The sequence below is a fragment of the Nuphar pumila genome, chromosome 8 (assembly GCF_984573655.1).
Source record: "Nuphar pumila chromosome 8, dmNupPumi1.hap1.1, whole genome shotgun sequence".
Taxonomy (NCBI): domain Eukaryota; kingdom Viridiplantae; phylum Streptophyta; class Magnoliopsida; order Nymphaeales; family Nymphaeaceae; genus Nuphar; species Nuphar pumila.
The window spans coordinates 33087208-33109870 of NC_143256.1; the positions used below are offsets into that span (position 1 = coordinate 33087208).

Here is a 22663-nt window from a genome sequence, read left to right on the forward strand (position 1 = left end):
TTTCTTCTTGGCAAACTTGCGGTCATCACACCGTAAGTTTGAGGGGGGATGTTAAAATATATTCATAATGTAAACATATATATCTATATTTATATACATAGAGATACACATACACATTCATATATATATATATATATTTATCTTTTTGTAAAATCCGATAAAGGGTATTTCGGTCTTTTCCCTTTTACGCATATTTCCCTTGAAATGTGCATGTACTTTTGCACTTTATTTTTTTACTTTTTCTTTTTGGTTTGACTTTGGAGGGACCCAATATGATCGCTGGGCCCCTCCAACGATTACATTGGGGCCCCTCCTTTTTTTGTTATATATAGGGTTTGTCTCCTCTTTATCTTTTTACTTCCTAAGAGCTTATGCTCTAGTATTCTCAATAAAGATTATTTATTTTTCTAATGCCTTTATGCATTTGGGTTTAGTGTACTTTTGTCTACACGTATTCAAGTGTTCTTCTAAGGTGCTTTTGTGCACATTCCCCTTTATGGAGTTGACATCCTTCGTGTACTTTGTCTCTTTGTAGACATTTTCACACATGGGGCTCAACTCTTCACACATGGTGCAGTGCCTTACTCTTAGAGGCAAGTCTTCAATGCTATCAACTATGTAATTGAAGAAGGGTGTCAAGCGGGGAGAGCAGATATATTCCTAGTTGTCGTGCGCACCGAAGGGAAGGTGCAAGCAGCAGTGCCACCGACGCTTGCCCCACTTGTTGGCTGAATTTCGAGGAGTGATGCCCCCGGAACTGTCGAACCGTCTGCTGCCGAGACGCGAGGTCGACCACAGGATTGAGTTGACCCTTGGAGCAAAGCCCCCTGCCATGGTCCCTTATCGCATGGGGCTGACTGAATTGAAGGAGCTGCACAGGCAGCTAGACGAGATGCTGGAGGCAGGCATTATTCGTCCTTGTAGAGCACTCTTTGGTGCCCTTGTGCTCTTCCAGGTGAAACATGATGGTTCTAAAAGGCTGTGTGGATTACCGTGCATTGAACAAGGTCACGGTGAAGAACAAATATCCGTTGCCACTAATAGTGGACTTGTTCGACTAGCTAGGTAGTGCCCGTGTCTTTTCGAAGCTAGATTTTCTATCCCTACTTTCATGACATTGATGAACAAGATTTTCTACTGTAACGCCCCAAAAGTCCAGGACGTGTAACTTTTAGAATAGTTTAGAAAGCCTTGAAATCATACAATAATCAGAGTTTAAATAGTACTTCAGCAGAAAATGATATTTTTAAAACCACAAGTCAATGGACCTTGAGCGCATTACATCATAAACTTTTCTTTGCCGAATTCCACACAACTATTGAAATCAAATGGTTTTGAAATGCAATTTCAATGATGGAGAATTTGTTTGTTGAAACCGAGAAAAAGTTTACTAAAACAACTTTAGTAACTCAAGGTTTAATAAAAAGAGAAATTTTGGAATACCCTTTATACCAAATTTACCAACATGTCCTCATGAGCGAAACGTCAGGGAAAGAGCTCTATCTTGATCTCATCATGCCATCGCAGACTGTATTACCTATCCAAAACCTGGCCATAAAATGGGTCAGTTTCACTAAAAACTAGTAGGTGCACAAACAGGACAATATAGAACATAATTAAGCAGAATAATTTAATATGTCAAGTAGACAGGCAATTAAATAGCAATTTGCTTTCAGCAGAGTCATAGAGCAAACTATCATGAGCACAATGCTAAAATTATTACAAGCATTTTACTGGCACAAGTAGGCTAACTACTACAAGCAAAGAACTGCATAAGAAATTTAACTAGCAAAATACAATATTTCATCAACCACACACACAATTCCATAAGTATTGAACCAGTGGTACACCATAACTTTCATACGCGTATAACTCAACAAATTGTGTAATCGGATTTAAATTATGTTTCGATATTAACTGGCCAAGTGGGTACGCACAAGGCACAACTCTAGAAACAACCTAGACTGATCTGGGGGTTTATTATGCTCTGTATTTTATGACAACCCGGATAGCTGACTGAGTCCGCACCTAAGAGGACGCTCGGTGACCAAGAGAGAAATCTCCAAAGCAGCATAAACAATGGATGCATCCCAAACATGGAGAGCTACCACCTAGGATAATTATAGTAGTCTCATTCCCCTAACTCCGATGACTGGGGAAGCCGAGTCTTTTGCTCGTAACTGCCATTAATGGCCTGTCCATCGAAGTTTTGTACCTTCCTGTCCTCTCTCTTGACAGGAGTCAGCGATTCGAATGAGTACATCAGGGGTAGTTAACTGAAGACCCATTCTACATACTTTGGTCTTTCGACCAACTTGAGTATCTTGCCGGTGAAGGCGAAAACATCACTTATTTAGGTGATCACAACATTTTGTTATTTGCACTCATCGAGGTTGCCACAACCTACTCATCCAATCATCGCAACGTAAGAAGACGTACTTGTCAAAAAGTACGGTCGTACTTGTCAAAAGTACGACTACGATGAAAGGAAAATGGTTCCACAAAAGAAACCCCAACATATATTATCTGCAAAAGAATTAATATAACACAGCCTGACAAGATAAGTCTTGAATTCACTTCAACACCATTTTTCATATTTCATGATGCAAGGTCATCTCGGATCTCTCGTCCAATCAACAAAGTACTTAACATGTTGTGCATGTCTAAAAGTACGCTATACTGAACCAGGGAGGTGTGTGGGCTTCTCAAAAGGAACACCCAACACACAACTTCATAACGATCCAAAGAATAAAGGAGTGCTCATTTGACACGATTCATCCTTAAAAGCCATAATGCCACATTAAGTCATTCACACAAGGCACAACACTATCAATCTTGCATCCAAAATTTATCTTAGTATCGACATGTGGCACTAGATTGATAAATAAAGAATGGGTCCTTCAACAGAACCCCACTCATCCATAGGCTCATGCCCCTGATCGGGGTTATTCGAATTGGGTCGCAACTCGAATCGGGGTTATAAAATATTTCTCCCAAGTGTGTGGACCTGGGAGGGCCCAAACGTGACTTCGCAATCCGACAGGACTTAAAACTTAACTTTGCAAAAGTGGTGCATTTTGAAGAGCACTGGGTTTGCAGAAAGAAATCATCTTTAAAAGAACTATAGCGCACAAGCGCAACTTCTAGTGTTTTGAAAACAACCGAAATCAGGTTAGGCACAAGACTACATTTATGTAAGTACATATTTACCATAAGTGTGAGCATATGCAAATTATAACATGACAACAAGCAACTCTCGACTTGCAATGTCGCACATCGAGCGAAAAGCACATAAGTAACACGCGAGGTACCAAAACCATACCTTGACCACTTAGATAGTCCAACACATAAGGTCATAAGTAATACACGAGACACGAAGTCGTACCTCACTCAAAGGAAACGTGCAGGCAAAAATGGATGCAAGCAACAAGGGCATATGTATTTCAAGAATACGAAACCACACCTCAACTCATAAGCAACTATGCAGAATAATGATTGAAGAATGAAATTGTACATCGACCCATAGGAACGTACAGGTAAGTATGTATGCAAGCAATTAAGGGCATAAGTATTGCAAAAAGTATGAAACCACCTTCAACCACATAAGCAAATACGCAAATTAATACTCAAAGAGTAAAATCATACATCGACTCATAAATAATGCAGACAAGAAAATATGCAATGCAGGAGCAATATAAATCTAAGCATATCTAGCATGGGCATCTTAATTATTTCAACTTAAATAGGTTCATTTATTGCCCTTTGTGCGACTTTACCCTACATTGGGATGTCGTGCAGCTGCGTACGCCTACGCGTGATGATAATACGAGAGTCGGGCCGCGGAACACGAACGGGACCTGTTGCAAAAATCTGCAAGAGTGTGAAATATTCAATTATGCTAATATAATTAATGGTGAGATGGGGGCAAGGGTAGGATTAGGCGACAAGGAGTGATCCCCCGACTGCCGACGACAATGGGGCGACAGGGAATAAGCCACTGTCAAAAACAGCAAGGCGGCAGGGGGTGAGCCCCCCCGCAGACAGCATTGAAGCGGCAGGGGTCGCACCCCTGCCGACGACAGCAAAATGGCAGGGGGCTAGCCCTTGCCGACAACAGCGAAGCGGCAAGGGGCTAGCCCCTGCCGACAACACTGAAGCGGCAGGGGTCGCGCCCCTGCCGACAGCACTGAAGCGGTAGGGGTCGCACCTCTGCCGACGGCAACGAAGCGGCAGGGGGCTAGCCCCTGCTGACAGCACTGAAGCGGCAATGGTCGCGCCCCTGCCGACAACACTGAAGCGGCAGGGGTCGCACCCCTGTCGACGGCAGCGAAGCGGCAGAGGGCTAGCCCCTGCCGACGACAGCGAATCGACAGGGGTCGAGCCCCTGCCGACGACAGCGAATCGACAGGGGTCGAGCCCCTGCCGACGACAGCAAATCGGCAGGGGCCGAGCCCCTGCCGTCCGGCGAAAGGACGATGGCAGAGGGACAAATCCCTGCCGAAGAGAGAGAGAGAGAGAGAGAGAGAGAGAGAGAGAGAGAGAGAGAGAGAGAGAGAGAGAGAGAGAGAGAGAGAGATCGGGGCGGCAGGAGCCACCAGCCTCCTGCCGACCCCCTACGTAGGTCAAGGAAGAGGGGAGGGTGACAGGGGGACGACCGACCTCCTGTCGGTCGCCCGATCTCCCAGGGGGAAGAGAAGGGGGTCCGCAGGGGCCATTGGCCCCTGCCGTCACTCCGGCGTACCCCCAGAGACAGGGGTCCCGTAGGCCCCCTATCGGCCTCTGATGGCTACGCAGGGCGCGGCAGGGGCCGTGTGCCACCTGTCGGCCCACCTGTGAATCCCAAAGAAGGGGGAAAAAGAGGGAGGTGAAGAGGGTGGAGAAGACGTACCTGGAAGGGGCGGATCGCCGACGGTGGTCACAGCGGCGGCGGCGATCGGACCAGCAGAAGGAGGCGTCAGTAGGGTTGCCGGCGAGGTTGTCGCCTGTAGGGAACGAGAAGGGGGGTGGGGCATCGATCCTCCCCTCCCGCAACGCTCTTAAAGAGCTCGGGGAGGGGCGACAAATGAGGAAACCCCGATGGGTTTCCCTTATCGGGTCGAAGGCGCGGTGGGGTGCGGCGCACAGGAGAAAGACCTCCTGTGTCGGGTTATGAAACCCTAATGATGATGGGCCCAGGTCGGGTCCGGACCCGACCCGACCCGGGTCCGATTCTTTTTTTTTTTTAACGTGGGTTTTACATCTACCCCTACTTAGACAAGTTCATGGTAGTCTATCTTGATAACATCGTGATTTAAAACAACAGCATGGAGGAACAAATATTTATATTTGTGCCTAAGAAAATAAATCCAAGTGTACCGAGAGTAATCGTCCATAAAAATTACATAATAAGTATAACCACCCTTTGAAGTAATAAGCGTCGTACCCCATACATCCAATTGTACTAATTCAAGAGGTTTGGAAGCAAAGAAGGTTTTCTCTTTAAAAGGAATAAACTCATTTCCCCAAGAATGCAATTAGTACAAGAAAATTTTTCATTACAAAAATTTCTCAAATGAGATACATCGGATAATTTAGATATGCTAGGATGACCTAATCTTTGGTGCCACAAAAGAATATTAAATGTTTCTATATTATAAGAAAAAATATCCTTGGGAATAATCAACTGATCTATGTAATAGAGATACCTTCTTTATAGCCTTCCCCAATCTGCTTCTCCGACATCGGTCTGATGAGGAGATACTACAACCATGGTCAGCTATTTGAGAGACAAAAAAAAAGTTTAAATTGAGTTTTGGAACAATTTTAACTTTTGGATTAGAAAAGTTTGAAAGATTTAAAAATTTTCAATTCCTTTTATCTCAAGAGAGAAACCATCAATGGTAAAAACATTGAATTTACTTAAATTAGTCCCATAATCGGAGAGCATAGAACCATTGAGAGTCATATTAAAAGAAGCTCCGGAATCTAAGAGCCAAGTAATCTTATCGAGAGGTAAGGAAGAGGAAACCGCGGTACTTATGATGGAGAAAGACGTTTGAGAATCGTTTGTAGCGCATCCACCAATTGGAATAGTGACATGTTCCCAATAGATTTGGAATATCCATTGGTTGCATTCTTGTCCACTTGAGAAGCTTCTTGCATGGCCACTCTTTCTCATCCTTTCCTTTGAATTTAGGGCAATACGGCTTGATGTGCCCCAGTTATCCACAATTATGGCAAATAATTTTCTTTTTCCCATCATTACTTTGTAGCTTCCCAAAGTTATTTTTGGTGAAATGAGGAGGCTTGTATGAATTTGTGATGCACCAGGTCTAGATACGGCCAACATGTTGTCTTTGGTCTCCTTAAATTCAGTCATGGTTTTCAATCTAGTTTCTTTCATACATATTTCGACGGCTAGAACTTCATGCAATGGTGGAATCTTCTTTTGGTGGATAATGTGTTAAAATATGTATATATAAATATATAAATATATAAATATATAAATATATATATATATATATACTTATATATATATACATGCGTATATATATATATACATATATTTATAATTCAAATACCCGAAAGGGGTATTTGTGTAATTCTCATGTATTTTTTTACCTTTTCTTTTCTTTTACTTTTCCTTTTTTTTCTTTTTTCTTTTTATTGTAAGAGGACCACTAGGGGCCCCACCTTGTAGTCGTTGGGGCCCCAACGGTCATAAATATGATCGTTGGGGCTCCCAACGACTAGAAGGGAACCCCTATGTAGTCCCTTCCAGGGTTACCGGAAGCGCCTAGCTAAAAGGGGAAGCGCGCTTCGGAAGCGCGAAACGTCGTGCTTCCGAAGCGTGGGGGGAAGCGTCCCCCTTTTTTGGGAAGCGTGCTTCCCTTTAATGAGGGACGCGTTTCCCTTTAATGGGGGACACACTTCCCTTTAATGGGAAGCGCGCTTCCCATCACGCTTCCCCCTCGCTTCCCCTGTTTTTTTCAATTTTTTTGTATTTTTTATTTTTATTTTTTATTTTTTCGCTTCCCCCTCGCTTCCGAGACGCTTCCTAGGTCGCTTCCGAGACACTTCCCGAATCGGTCCTAAGTGGTCCCATGCTTCCCCGCTTCCTAAAATTTTCAAAGTGCCTCGCTTCCCGCTCCCGCTTCCCGTATCGCTTCCCGCTCCCGCTTCCTCAACTGGCAACCATGGTCCCTTCCTCTCCCTTTTCTCCTCTATAAAAAGAGGGCCCTTCCTCTTGCATTGTAATGGGTTTTTCACCCTCTTCTTTCTTTCCTCAATGATATTGAACTTATGACTTTTAGTCATTTTTCCCTTTAGTGGGTTTTGTATACACTTTTAGTGTTTGTGTTCTTGGCTCTTGGCATCACTCTTCTAAAAGAGTGGTTTGCTTTATTAGTGCTTCCGCCCTTTTCATTACATGGTATCAAAGCAAGGTTGGTGATCGGGCTTCTCTTCTTTTTTGGTGTCGTGGGACGTGTGCCTCTCAAGCTTTTGAAGAAAGGAAGGCTATTCGGTACCTATGGAGCACGAATCTAAAGTAGAGCTCTCTTTTAAGCTCAATGGATCCAGTTACCTTATGTGGGCCTCCGCTATGGAAAATCATCTAAGAGGTAAAAAACTTTGGGGTTTTGTTATGGGAACTACTCCCGAACCCTCTCTTGTTCTCACTAAAATTGAAAGTGGGATTGAAAAAGCTTTAGATGGCGATGAACGCATCAAAACTATCAATGACCATCAATCCAAAGTTGAGGATTGTGAAAGTAACCATACCAAAATCTTGGCATGGTTTATGAACAATGTTGACCTCAAAAATTGTGCCAACATTGCTAAGTTTAGAAGAGCCAATGAGGTATGGTTCTTTCTTAAGGGTATGTATACCCAAAAGGATCTTGCTAGACAATTTTTTTGTCAAGAAAAAGTTCGTTCTACTAGACAAGCGGATATGAGTGTCCGTGATTACTTTAGTTCTTTAACCCCTCTTTGGGATGAGCTTGTTCTTCTTGAGCCCAAATGGGTGGCTCCGGAAGATATTGAGTTAAGAAGAAAACAAATTGAAAAGGAGCATTTTTTTCAATTCCTCCATGGTCTTCGGCCAGAATTTAAACAAGTTAGGGCATCCCTTCTTCATAGAAGTAAAGCCTTACCCATTGAAGACGCTTTTGCCGAAGTATGCCAAAAAGAAACTCGTCTTAGTATAAGTATTAAGAGTGATAAAATTTTGGCCGTTATCAGGCCCGAATCAAATGTAAAAGCATATAGACCTCCCCACTTTAACAAAAATAATGGATATAGAAAGTGAGTGATTTGTCACTATTGTAATGAACCGGGACATATCAAGCCGGTTTGCCCAAAGCTTAAAGGAAAAGTGGCCGCGGTTGGAGAAAATTCTTCAAAGAAGGAAGAAGAAAGTGTCAAAGGAGATATCAAAGAAACTCTTAACCATATCTCCGAAGTTCTCCAACATCTTCTCAAGATTTCTTCATCTTCATCATCAGGAGCCGCCATCGCCTATTCTTCATCACCTCCAGGTATGTGGATACTAGACTTCGGTGCTTCTTTTCATATGACATCTTATAAAAACTCTCTTTCTAATGTTTTTTCTGAACACATATCTTCTTATGTTTCAATGGCCGATGAGACATCTTTAAAAATTGAAAGTATTGGAACACTTGATTTTAAAACTTCTAAAAACTTTTTTGTCCCTAAAGTAAGAGTCGTTCCAAAAATTAATCTAAATCTTTTTTCCGTTTCCCAAATCACCGATAATGGATGCCAAGTCTCTTTCTCACCTAAAGATTGCACCGTGCAGGATCTCCAGTCAGGGAAGCTGATTGGGCAAGGCCATAAAAGGGGTGATCTTTATTTTATGGACTTTTTGACTCTTTCATCGAAGTCATTTTGTAATCTTATAAAGGATAAAAGTATTGGAGTTTGGCATGAGAGACTTGGTCATCCAAATTTTGTAAAGATGTCTCTTTTTCCTTTTTTGAATAACACTTGTTAAGTCAAACACATGACTTGTAAAGATTGCATTTTTGGAAAATCTAAAGCTATTCCATTTCCTTAAAGAAATTATGTCACCACTCGGCCTTTTGAACTTGTTGATTCCGATGTATGGGGACCTTCCCCTATTTTATCCAAAGGAGACTTTTCATACTATGTAGTCTTTATTGATGATTTCACTCGATTTACATGGATTTACTTCTTAGGTCGCAAATCCAAAGTTTTCTCTTTTTTTAAAGAATTTCATGCAATGGTTAAAAATCAATTTTTAGGAAACCTGTCAATTCTTAGATCCGATTCGGGAGGCGAATATATGTCCAATGAATTTCAAATCTACTTGAAAGAAAATGATATTTGTCATCAACGTTCTTGTCCAAACACTCCGCAACAAAATGGTCTTGCGGAAAGAAAACATACACACATAATAGAAACCACAAGAACTTTATTAATTTCAAAGAACATTTCAAAATCCTTTTGGGCCGAAGCGGTTCTAACCTCAACATATCTTATCAATAGAACCCCTTCATCTTCCTTGAAAATTTTTTCTCTATTTGAAAAACTTTACAATATGTCTCCCGATTATAAAAGACTAAGAATTTTCGGGTGTAAATGCTTTGTTCTAACTCACAAAAATGATAAACTTTCTTCAAGGGCAATTGAATGTATTTTCTTAGGATATGGCAAAAAACAAAAAGGCTATCGATGTTTTGACTTATTCAAAAACAAACTTTATATCTCAAAAGATGTCACGTTCTTAGAAGAAGAAAATGATTTTTCGCAAAAATATTGATTACTTCTTTTTATTTGACTTGTTACCTCAAGAAAAGGTTATAGATGATCATGTTGAATCTAGTGAAACTCTCGTAGAGGATCATTTTGAACCTCCAAATGATGGGCAACATGACCAACATGAAAATTTAGAAGAAAATATACCAAGTCAAACACAAGTTTACTCTAGAAGGAATGAAAGTAATCCTCCTTATGCCCTTGAAAAATTCTCTCAAAACGAGTCGATTGAAGAATCCTCTCAAAGAAGATCAAATCGTATTTCTAAAATACCAAATAGATTTATATCTTATGATTCTTTTTCTTCAAATTTTCGAGCATGTTTACTAGCCCTTTACTCATTTCATGAACCATCTCATTATAATGATGCTAAACAATATGCTCATTGGAATGAAGCAATGAAACTTGAACTTAATGCACTTAAAAAGGCACAAACTTGAGAAATTATTGATCCTCCTAATGGTAAGAAACCCATTGGATGTAGATGAGTTTTCAAAGTAAAAACTAAGAGTGATGGCTCTTTAGAAAGATATAAGGCTATGTTAGTAGCCAAAGGATATGCCCAAGAATATGGGGTGGATTATGATGAAACTTTTGCCCCAGTTGCTCGAATGACTAGTGTTCGAGCTCTTATTGTAATAGCCTCTATTAAAAAATGGCCAATTTTTCAACTTGACGTTAAAAATGCCTTTTTAAATGGAAATCTGAGTGAAGAAGTTTATATGGAACCACCTCCTGGCATGAATTTAAATGGTAAAATTTTGAAATTGAAGAAGGCCTTATATGGTCTTAAGCAAGCTCCTAAAGCTTGGTATGACAAGTTTAGTAATGTACTAATCAATTTGGGATTTATTTCTTGTTATACTGACACTGCTCTTTTTATTAAGAAAACAAGTGACTCCATTGTTATTCTACTTCTGTATGTTTATGATATGATCATCACTGAAAGTGACAAAAAAGAAGTAAATGAATTTAAGGTCATGTTAAAGAAAACTTTTGATATGTCTGACCTTGGATTTTTTGAGATATTTTTTAGGTATTGAAGTGACATACTCTCCGCGAGGATATATTCTATCTCAAATGAAATTAGCAGTGGACATCTGTACCAAGTCAGGAGTATCTGATGAAAAGAAAGTGAAAACTTCTGAAGTTGTTAATGCAAAGTTGAGACTTGAGGATGGCGTTCTACTTGAGGATCACACTCCCTATCGGCAATTGATTGGATCCCTTACTTACTTATCCATCACCCGTCCAGATATTGCTCATGCGGTTCATACTGCAAGTTAATTTCAGCATGCTCCTATTACAGTTCACATGGCGGCCGTGATGCGAGTTGTGCGATACATCAAGAACACCATTTCCAAAGGGATTTTCTTATTCTCTTCTTCATCTCTTGAATTAACTGCTTTTACTGATGCAGATTGGGGAGGAAATCCCAATGATCGTATCTCAACTACTGGTTTTTGCATTTTCCTAGGTGAATCCCTTATTTCGTGGAGATGTAAGAAGCAACAAAAAGTCTCTCTATCTTCCACTGAAGCTGAATATCGGGTCATGACAATGACAACTATGGAAATTGTGTGGCTTAGAAGTCTCCTCTGTGACATGGGCGTCCTCATTTCTTCCTCCACCAAGATGTGTTGTGATAACAAGAGCGTAATTAACATTTCAAGCAACCATACATTCCATGAGCGCACCAAGCATATTGAAATGGATTGTCACTATGTTCGAGACAAATTTCTCAAATGAACAATCACACTACCATATGTCACTTCAGAATATCAGTTTTGGCGGACTTCTTCACCAAAGCGCTTCCAACTCCGCGTTTTTTGTTTCTCCTTGGCAAACTTTCGGTCTTCTCCCTGTAAAGTTTGAGGAGGCGTGTTAAAATATGTATATATAAATATATATATATATATATATATATATAAGTATATATATACATATATTTATAATTCAAATACCTGAAAGGGGTATTTGTGTAATTCTCATGTATTTTTTTACTTTTTCTTTTGTTTCTTTTTCTTTTCTTTTACTTTTCCTTTTTTTTTCTTTTTTCTTTTTATTGTAAGAGTACCACTAGGGGCCCCACCTTGTAGTCGTTGGGGCCCCAACGGTCATAAATATGACCATTGGGGCTCCCAACGACTAGAAGGGAGCCCCTATATGGTCCCTTCCTCTCCCTTTTCTCCTCTATAAAAAGAGGGCCCTTTGCATTGTAATGGGTTTTTCACCTTCTTCTTTCTTTCCTCAATAATATTCAACTTATGACTTTTAGTCATTTTTCCCTTTAGTGGGTTTTGTATACACTTTTAGTGTTTGTGTTCTTGGCTCTTGGCATCACTCTTCTAAAAGAGTGGTTTGCTTTATTGGTGCTTTTGCCCTTTTCATTACATAATGGTGGCCCGATATTATTCAAACTTGGGTCTAAGACCCTTCATAAATTGAAAAATTTGTTCTTCAAGAATTTCGTTTTTCCTTTGAGGAGCATCATTGAAGGTGTCTGGTATGGGCTCTATTTTTTGCCATTTGATTGCATAATCTTTTGAGAATGCCATAATACTCTCTAACAATTTTATCTCCTTGTCTACAATTATGGATCCAATCACGTAAATTCTCATTTGTGAGCAGCATCTTTTTGAGTGTATGTTTGATGAGGACCCATGTTTCATAAGCTCTTTCAAACTCAAGAATATTCTCACATGGCTCTTCACACATGCTTTCTATAAAAAGGGATAGAACTTTGGCATGGCCAGCTTTTCAATCTTTGAAGGCTTTCTTATAATCTATAAGAGCCTTTTCTCTCTCACTACCCTTAAGGATTTTTTCTTTGGTCTTCCCATTTTCACACAAAATAGATGTAGTGATAATAGGTTGAGGTTCCGATAAAGAACCATCAATATATTGCCATAAATACTTTCCAACCAAGATTCTTTTTATCGCGGTCACCCACATATTGTAGTTGGTCCCATCAAAGTTGATGGGAACAACCGCTACAATTTCTTCATCCACCATTGAGAAGTAAAGAAGAAGAGAGAAGAGAGAAGATAGGTGAAGAAGAATGTTGATGGTGAGCTTCTCGAAGCAAGAGAGTCATCGATCACTTGAACCACCTCCATGCAATCTTGTTCACCGCACTCCTCTACTTCAAGAGCACCAAGGGTTTGATACCATGTAATGAAAGAGAAAAAGAACAAGTAGATGCCTCTTATGGGCTTACAATTACACAATAATGCGTACAACCAATGACCACTTATGGGTCAATACAAGAAGACAAATACAAGATCCACTTAGGGGCTATAACCATGGTTTTAAAACCCTGTGACTCGTCACTTAGGTCATCCTTGAGTGGCCTGTGACTCGGCCGGGTTATGTTAACTTTATATTTTATATAAAATATATAAATATGTGTATATACTATGTATATTTTACAATATTTTATCAATATATTATATATAATATGAATTATATGAAATTTTTTGTAATATATTTAATGTATAATTTTATTAATATATATATATATAACCATATTTTTATATATAATATACATAATATTTATATTATATTTCATATAATATATGTAATTATATATAAAATATATTATATATGTATATATATGCATGACTCGCCCATGACTTGGCCGGGTCAACTCGGTGACTCGGCCGAGTTTTGTACAAAACGAGTTTGAATAGTGACAGGGCGATCCGGGCCGAGTCAACCAAGTCACTGGGTTGACCTAGCAAGTTTTTAAACTATGGATAGAATACACAATAAAAAATATAAATATTATTGAGGAAAAAGTGCTTGAGAAAAGCATGATACAAGAAGGGGAGTAACCCCCTTTATATAGACAAGAGGACCCAATTAGAGTCGTTTGGTGCTCCCAATAGCTATAAATATAGCCGTTAGGGAGCTCCTAACAACTCTTTGAGTCAAACGACCATGGTGCCCTTAGTTGGAACTAGAAAGACAAAAATAAAAAAGAAAAGGTAGAAAGGCTAAAGTGCCCCTAATGGGTACAACTTGTTAGATGAGAGTGAAATGACAGAAATACCCCTAATGGGTATTACCTATTACAATTATATATATATATATACATATACATATTTATATGTATATATATACATACGTATTATATAGGTATAGATAGCTATATATATACACCATCAACAATGTTCACCTAGAGGAAACATATTAATTTTTCATTACTAATTTGATGGTTTTGCCATAGTTTTAAAACCCAGTGACTTGTCACTCGGCTCGTCCTTGAGTTCGTGACTCGACCTGGTCATGTTAACTTTATTTTATGTAAAATATATAAATATATGTATATACTATGTATAATTTCTAGTAAGTTACCCATATATTGTATATAATATACATTATATCATAATTTTTATAATATGTTTAATGCTATGTCACATGGGTGCGGGTGCGGCGATGAGGCACTTTAAAAACACTTGGGTGTTGGGGTGCGAGAGGGTATATATATAAAATTATATATTTATATATAAATTTTAAGTTTTAACAATTAATGGTAACACTAATGAAAATGGCTGCTTAAGGCAGCAATATATATATATAATTATATATATATTATATATATATTATATATTTATATAGAATTTTTAAGTTTTAACAGTTAACGGTAACACTAATGAAAATGGCTGCTTAAGGCAGCAAAATAATGACGGTTACAAAGGTTCTCAGGTCTTAAATCCATGTAGCTTCAACAATTAGAATAAAAAATATTTTTCGACAGACTCTAGCAGTTATGCCATACCATTGGGATTCAAACTTACAACGTCCCAACAGATATATTATGTATAATGTTTAAATGTATATTATGTATAATCTTTATATTACATAGATTTTACATGTAAAAACTCTTAAAAGATAGTTTTCTGAGAAAACGAGCTAGCTCGTGATAAACTCTTAACAAGCCGAATTGAGTTTTCCTTAAAATGGGTAAATATTTTTTCAAAAATGGAAAACAACGATGTTTAGCCGAGATTGACAAAGAAAGAGAGGTACACAGTAAGGGGAAAGAGATTGAGTTGAGAGAGGTACGCAGTAATAGAGGAAAAAGGGGGAACTGGAAAGAGATTGAGAGAGAGAGAGAGGTAGTCGAGAAGAGAGTTTGAGAGACAAGGGGAGAGAGAGATTGAAGGAGAGAATGTGTACCTGGGTTGGAGATGAAGAGGAGGCATCGCCGGACGGTGGTAGCTTGTAGTCGTCGCCGACGTCGAGATTGGGAGACGGGTCGAGAGGAGAGGGCAAATTTTTTTTTCCCTAATCCTCCTCTCAGCTTATTTCATCGAGCTCTTTTTTTTTTAAAGTCCAAAATTTGGACATTTATGACCCTGGGTGCGGTCACCGCACACAGGGTCGGGTTGACCGCATCGGGTCGCGTCACATCACGTCGACGCGGGTGCGGCATGTAAAACCCAGAGTTACCGGAAGCGCCTAGCTAAAAGGGGAAGCGCGCTTCGGAAGCGCGGAACGTCGCGCTTTCGAAGCGTGGGGGGAAGCGTCCCCCTTTTTTGGGAAGCGCGTCCCCCTTTTTTGGGAAGCGCGCTTCCCTTTAATGGGGGACGCGTTTCCCTTTAATGGGGGACGCGCTTCCCTTTAATGGGAAGCGCGCTTCCCCCTCGCTTCCCCCACGCTTCCCCCTCGCTTCCCCCACGCTTCCCCTGTTTTTTTCAATTTTTTTGTATTTTTTATTTTTGTATTTTTATTTTTTTCGCTTCCCCCTCGCTTCCGAGACGCTTCCTATGTCGCTTCCGAGACGCTTCCTAGGTCGCTTCCGAGACACTTCCCGAATCGCTCCTAAGTGGTCCCCCGCTTCCCCGCTTCCTAAAATTTTGAAAGTGCCTCGCTTCCCGCTCCCGCTTCCCGTATCGCTTCCCGCTCCCGCTTCCTCAACTGTCAACCATGGTAAAACCCCTAATTTTTAAGGATTATTAATAAATAAAGAAATCATTTTTTTTATCTTCAAATTAGAAATGTGTTTCTAGCTTTTGAATTGCATTTATTTATTTATTACATATTCATATGTTCATTGAAGCCAATCAGGGTATAATTTGCATTTATAGAACTATTTTGGGCTATAAATCACTATTTATATATATATATATATTATATTTAAATATATTTTTGATGGAGTTTGTAAATTATTGGAGTGTATTTGTGTGTTATTTGGCTCTTGATAATGATTTATAGGGTAATTTACTATTTTTGGCTAATCTTGTTATAACTGACATTTTTTGAGTTTTTGACATTTGCGATCGCACAAGAAGGGTTCATTGTATTGCTTGGGTAGCAGTCTTTGCAGACTTCGAAACTCTTCAGTCTTTTGAGTTTCGATTCATTCTTCTTCACATTATTAGGGTAAGATACCTTAACTGAACTTATAGAGAGCATGTTTAGGCACTAATTGTGTAAGCATGATGTTGCACTGAATATCTAAATGAATTGTAAATACAAGTTATGCTCACACACTTCACTTAGTTGTGGATATCTAGGACTCTTGTGATTGTAGTTCGAAGATCATGCTTGTCATGATTGTAGTTAGCGGAATATAGAGTGTGTTTGTTGTAGGTACGCCTGTGTGTGGGTTTGAATGCCTGTGCACTTATGAATGTATAATATATATGTAGTGTGTGCCATCATACTTTGGTTTGCGCATACTATGTTGCTTTGTGCGTTTGTACGAATTTGATACATGGTGCATATATAACTACTATGGATATGTATAAGTCGTGTTCGATGCATACTGTCAATGTTATATATATTGTCTTGTCATATGATAGACTCATTTCTTCTTGTACAGAAGAAAGCATGCGAATGTTATAAATTGTTTTGAACTTGTGTATCTTATTTGCTTGAGAAATATATGTGTATGATGTACGGTAGGATGGTCAATGAGATTTTGACCAACCCTTACACAATTATATCTAAGGTGATATATCGATTCATGTGGTGAAAAATGCATATGACTTTTATCGTGTGTGCAAATCTCGAACTACGTAGGAGTTGTGTATGTTGAGGTTTAGTTGTTTCGTATTATGAAATGTGCATGTTCACGTATGCATGCATAAAACTCATATTTTGTTTACGCATGCTTCAAGGTTCAATTTACGAAGTGCAATGTTCTTTGTGGCGATGATATGATGCGTAGGATAATATGCTTATGTATGATATGATTTAAATGCCACGTGAAATGAAATTATGAATGCATGTGATAAATGTTTAAGTTCAATAATGAACTTTGGTTCATGAAGCCTTATTGGTTAAATGTGATTTTATAATTTTAATGCCATATGAAGTGATGTATGGTGTGATGCTTTAATTGTATATATATTTATGCCCGTGTTGATGGCTATCGACCCTGAAAGTGGTCAATTGTATTGATGTATATATCACAATAGCTTTCACTAGATATGGTACCCATTGAGAAACTGTTCTCAAAGGATTCTCAGTGAGGTTGTGCATGACCAGATCAGGTAATCCGGCTAGAGCTGTAAGTCTCTGTGAGAAAGTGCATTGTCCAAGAGTGGGTAGCCCGTGAAGACGGTATATTCCTGTGAGGAAGTGCATTGTCCAAGACCAGGCAGACCATCCGTCTAGGGCGGTAACTCCTTGTGAGGTTGTATATTTCCCAGACCAGATGATCCGACATGGATTTTGTAAATCTTTATTATGAATAAATGAAATGTTATGATGAATTGTGATGATCTTCTGAGTTGATTGAGATAGCCAATTATGAATCTATAGATTTGGCTTTTCTATTATAGCATGATTATATATTGAACTCAGATATGATAATCAGATCCTTATTGATTTTAGATCTTGATATGAGGTTATGATTGTGATACTTATGTTAGCGTATAGGTGAATGACACATCACGCCTACAACTGACTAGTTTTGACTTATTAGGTGAATGATACATCACGCCTACGTAGTTTCATTGCAAATGATTGTCTGAGTAAATATATCACACCTATGTATCATGATTAATGTGTATCATGAATATCTAACTAAATTACTTATAAAGTATCTGCGTGTGTTTCATGTTGGAATGGTCAAATGTGATTTGACTTATTGTTTATAAGAATTATGAATGCATATGAAAATGATGCAATGATCTAAATGTCTTATATATATATATGCGATGACTTGTATGACTTGAATGCATATAGATTATGCTTTAGTACGTGAGTTAAGGTTGAATAGAATATTAAGTGATGAAATGCTTTATGTTCGAATGCTTGAAATGAATGACTCATAGGACGTTGTTCCCTTGTCTATCACATAACGATGGATGAATAATATATCTTTACCTTTAAATGCTTGATATATTTTCTTTAAGTTTGAGTTTGGGTTGCTTTACCAGACTTTAGCGAGTCTGACCCCGTTTTATGGGGGACAGGTAATGCAGGTAAAGTATGATGAGTAGTTGGAGCGAAGGGCTGGTCGAGTTGAATCCTTTGAGGGTCCACTCTTACCTTACGATCTTGGTATTCATGATCTTTTCGTTTTAAGTACTTGATCATGTAGAGACTGGAGTATTGTTTTCATACTTTGATTTGAAATGAAATTAAAACTCTTCATATTTCAGTGTTATATTATACGTGGTTTGAAATGTGTATATCCCGTACATTTTGATTTGATTGTTATCTTTAGTGTGACCGCGTCCAAAGTCTTAACCGTTTTTAAAAATCGTTTTCGCATTATAAGATCTGATTTACTTATAAAAAAAATGGTCTCGAAATTTCAATATTTGAACTATAATTAAGGTTAAATTTTTTGGGGCGTTTACAAATGGTATCAGAGCAGTTTGGTAACATTGGCCACAAGATGCGAGTAAGACTACCGTCGCAAGTAAGGTATTCGTTTCTAAATCCTGTAGATGCACATATATGAAATGTGTCAATATTAAATATGAAAGACCTGTATGATTTGTGATGTTTGAAATGTTGTTGATGTTAACTTAAAAATATGCCTAAGACTCATATTTATCTTGTGATCTTTTCTTTGCCAGATGGTTTGGGTAAGAAGGGTTAATGACTCGATGAATACTCCCACCTGTTTAAATCATTGTATAAATTTTGAGGACGAAATTTCTTTTAAGGGGGGTAGGATGTAAAACCCGTAATTTTTAAGGATTATTAATGAATAAAGAACTCATTTTTTTATCTCCAAATTAGAAATGTGTTTCTAGCTTTTGAATTTCATTTATTTATTTATTACATATTCATTTATTCATTGAAGCCAATCAGGGTATAATTTGCATTTATAAAACTATTTTGGGCTATAAATCACTATTTATATATATATATATTATATTTAAATATATTTTTGATGGAGTTTGTAAATTATTGGAGTGTATTTGTGTGTTATTTGGCTCTTGGTAATGATTCATAGGGTAATTTGCTATTTTTGGCTAATCTTGTTATAACTGACATTTTTTGAGTTTTTGGCATTTTCGATCGCACAAGAAGGGTTCGTTGTATTGCTTGGGTAGCGGTCTTTGCGGACTTTGAAACTCCTCGGTCTTTTGAGTTGCAAATACAAGTTATGCTCACACACTTCACTTAGTTGTGGATATCTAGGACTCTTGTGATTGTAGTTCGAAGATCATGCTTGTTATGATTGTAGTTAGCGGAATGTGGAGTGTGTTTGTTGTAGGTACGCCTGTTTGGGTTTGAATGCCTCTGCACTTATGAATGTATAATATATACGTAGTGTGTGCCATCATACTTTGGTTTGCGCATACTATGTTGTTTGTGCGTTTGTATGAATTTGATACATGGTGCTCATATAACTACTATAGATATGTATAAGTCGTGTTCGATGCATACTGTCAATGTTATATATATTGTCTTGTCATATGATAGACTTATTTATTCTTGTATAGAAGAAAGCATGCAAATGTTATAAATTGTTTTGAACTTGTATGTCTTGTTTGCTTGAGAAATATATGCGTATGATGTACGGTAGGATGGCCAGTGAGATTTTGACCAACCCTTACACAATTATATCTAAGGTGATATATCGATTCATGTGGTGAAAAATGCATATGACTTTTATCGTGTGTGCAAATCTCGAACTACGTAGGAGTTATGTATGTTGAGGTTTAGTTGCTTCGTATTATGAAATGTGCATGTTCACGTATGCATGTATAGAACTCATGTTTTGTTTACGCATGCTTCAAGGTTCAATTGACGAAGTGCAATGTTCTTTGTGACGATGATATGATACGTAGGATAATATGCTTATGTATGATATGATTTAAATGCCACGTGAAATGAAATTATGAATGCATGTGATAAATGTTTAAGTTCAATAATGAACTTTGGTTCACCAAGCCTTATTGGTTAAATGTGATTTTATAATTTTAATGCCATATGAAGTGATGTATGGTGTGATGCTTTGATTGTATACATGCTTATGCCCGTGTTGATGGCTATCGACCCTGAGAGTGGTCAATTGTATTGATGCATGTATCACAATAGTTTTCACTGGACATGGTACCCGTTCAGGAATTGTTCCTAAATGATTCTCTGTGAGGGTGTGCATGACTAGATCAGGCAATCCAGCTAGAGCAGTAAGTCTCTGTGAGGAAGTACATTGTCCAAGAGCGGGTAGCCCGCGAAGATGGTATATTCCTGTGAGGAAGTATATTATCCAAGACTAGGCAGACCATCCGTCTAGGGCGGTAACTCCTTGTGAGGTTGTACATTTCCCAGACCAGATGATCCAGCATAGATTTTGTAAATCTTTATTATGAATAAATAAAATGTTATGATGAATTGTGATGATCTTTTGAGTTGATTGAGATAGCCAATTATAAATCTATAGATTTGGTTTTTCTATTATAGCATGATTATATATTGAATTTTAGATCTTGATATGAGGTTATGATTGTGACGCTTATGTTAGCGTATAGGTGAATGACACATCACGCCTACAACTGACTAGTTTTGACTTATTAGGTGAATGATACATCACGCCTACGTAGTTTCATTGCAAATGATTGTTTGAGTAAATATATCACACCTATGTATCATGATTAATGTGTATCATGAATATCTAACTAAATTACTTATAAAGTATCTGCGTGTGTTTCATGTTGGAATGGTCAAATGTGATTTGACTTATTGTTTATAAGAATTATGAATGCATATGAAAATGATGCAATGATCTAAATGTCTTATATATATATATTTATGCAATGACTTGTATGACTTGAATGCATATAGATTATGCTTTATTACGTGAGTTAAGGTTAAATAGAATATTAAGTGATGAAATGCTTTATGTTCGAATGCTTGAAATGAATGACTCATACGACATTGTTCCCTTGTCTATCACTTGACGATGAATGACTAATATATCTTTACCTTTAAATGCTTGATATATTTTCTTTAAGTTTGTGTTTGAGTTACTTTACCAGACTTTAGCGAGTCTGACCCCGTTTTATGGGGGACAGGTAATGCAGGTAAAATATGATGAGTAGTTGGAGCGAAGGGCTGGTCGAGCTGCATCCTCGAGGGTTCACTCTTACCTTGCGATCTTGGTATTCATGTTCTTTTCGTTTTAAGTACTTGATTATGTAGAGACTGAAGTATTGTTTTCATACTCTGATTTGAAATGAAATTATAACTCTTCATATTTCAGTCTTATATTGTACGTGGTTTGAAATGCGTATATTCCGTACATTTTGATTTGATTGTTATCTTTAGTGTAACCGCGTCCAAAGTCTTAACCGTTTTTAAAAATCGTTTTCGCATTATAAGATCTGATTTACTTATACTTATAAAAAAAAAATTGGTCTCGAAATTTCAATATTTGAACTATAATTAAGGTTAAAATTTTTAGAGCGTTTACACGACACCTGGTTGGCCGAATCCTTGTGACATAGGTTTAATGTATAATTTTATTAATATATGTATAACCATATGTTTATATATAATATACATAATATTTATATTAGATTTCATATAATATATGAAATTTTATATATATATATATATCCATGTCACCTAGGTATGGGTGCGGGTGTGGGTGCATGTACGGGTACAGGTACGACACAACAATTCCAAAAAATGTGGGTACGGGGACACGGCTATATATATATTAAATATCACATAAATACAAACTATATTCAAAATAAGTTGAATATAATCTAAATTTATGCTATATCTAAAATATATATTATATACTGAAAATATAATTATAAATTATAAATTGAATACAAACTTGTATATACGGAGAGTAAAATGGTGTGTTCAGGTGTCGACACGGGTACAAAGGGCAAAATGGAGTGTCCAGTTACCATAGATATATATGATGACTCGGCTGAGTCATGGGCAAACTCGGCTGACTCGGCCGAGTTTTGTACAGACCAAGTTTGTTGCATTTTTTAACCCAGTAACTGGGCAATCCAGGCCGAGTCAACCTAGTCAATGAGTTGACCCGGAGAGTTTTCAAACCATGGTTTTTACAGCTTTATTTTTTTACTCAAATAAAATAAAATTGAATCCTATCATAAACTCACTCGTTTTATTGTTGATCTTGGCAGGGGCTTGCAACAACAATCTATGCTGTTATAGGTGAGCACTGACATACCTGCTTGAGAAGGATACAAAAGAAAGATCCCAATTTTTGGGTTCACAGACACACATGCACACACAGGAACCTACACACAACAACAAAAACAGGGGAGGGGGGGTGGAGAATAAGAAGAGAAGAACATGCCACAAATGGCCCACTGTTTCTTATTGAAAATCCCTTGATGGGACCCAAAAAGATGAAGTTCCCAGTAAATTTACACATTAATGAATTGCCTAGCAGCTTATGAAAAGCTATTCTCTGGGT

The 22663-nt window shown here is 38.0% G+C and overlaps 1 protein-coding gene across 9 annotated transcripts in view; it reads left to right on the plus strand.

Annotated features, from left to right (window-relative positions):
- The window catches only part of LOC149829887 (Rhodanese/Cell cycle control phosphatase superfamily protein), a 114318-nt gene that overhangs the window by 78496 nt on the left and 13159 nt on the right, over positions 1-22663 (plus strand). For all 9 annotated transcript variants that reach the window (XM_090016140.1, XM_090016145.1, XM_090016139.1 and 6 more), the window contains one exon: positions 22368-22398. In XM_090016140.1, the coding sequence (XP_089872266.1) occupies positions 22368-22398 (31 nt within the window). The remainder of the gene's footprint in view (positions 1-22367; positions 22399-22663) is intronic.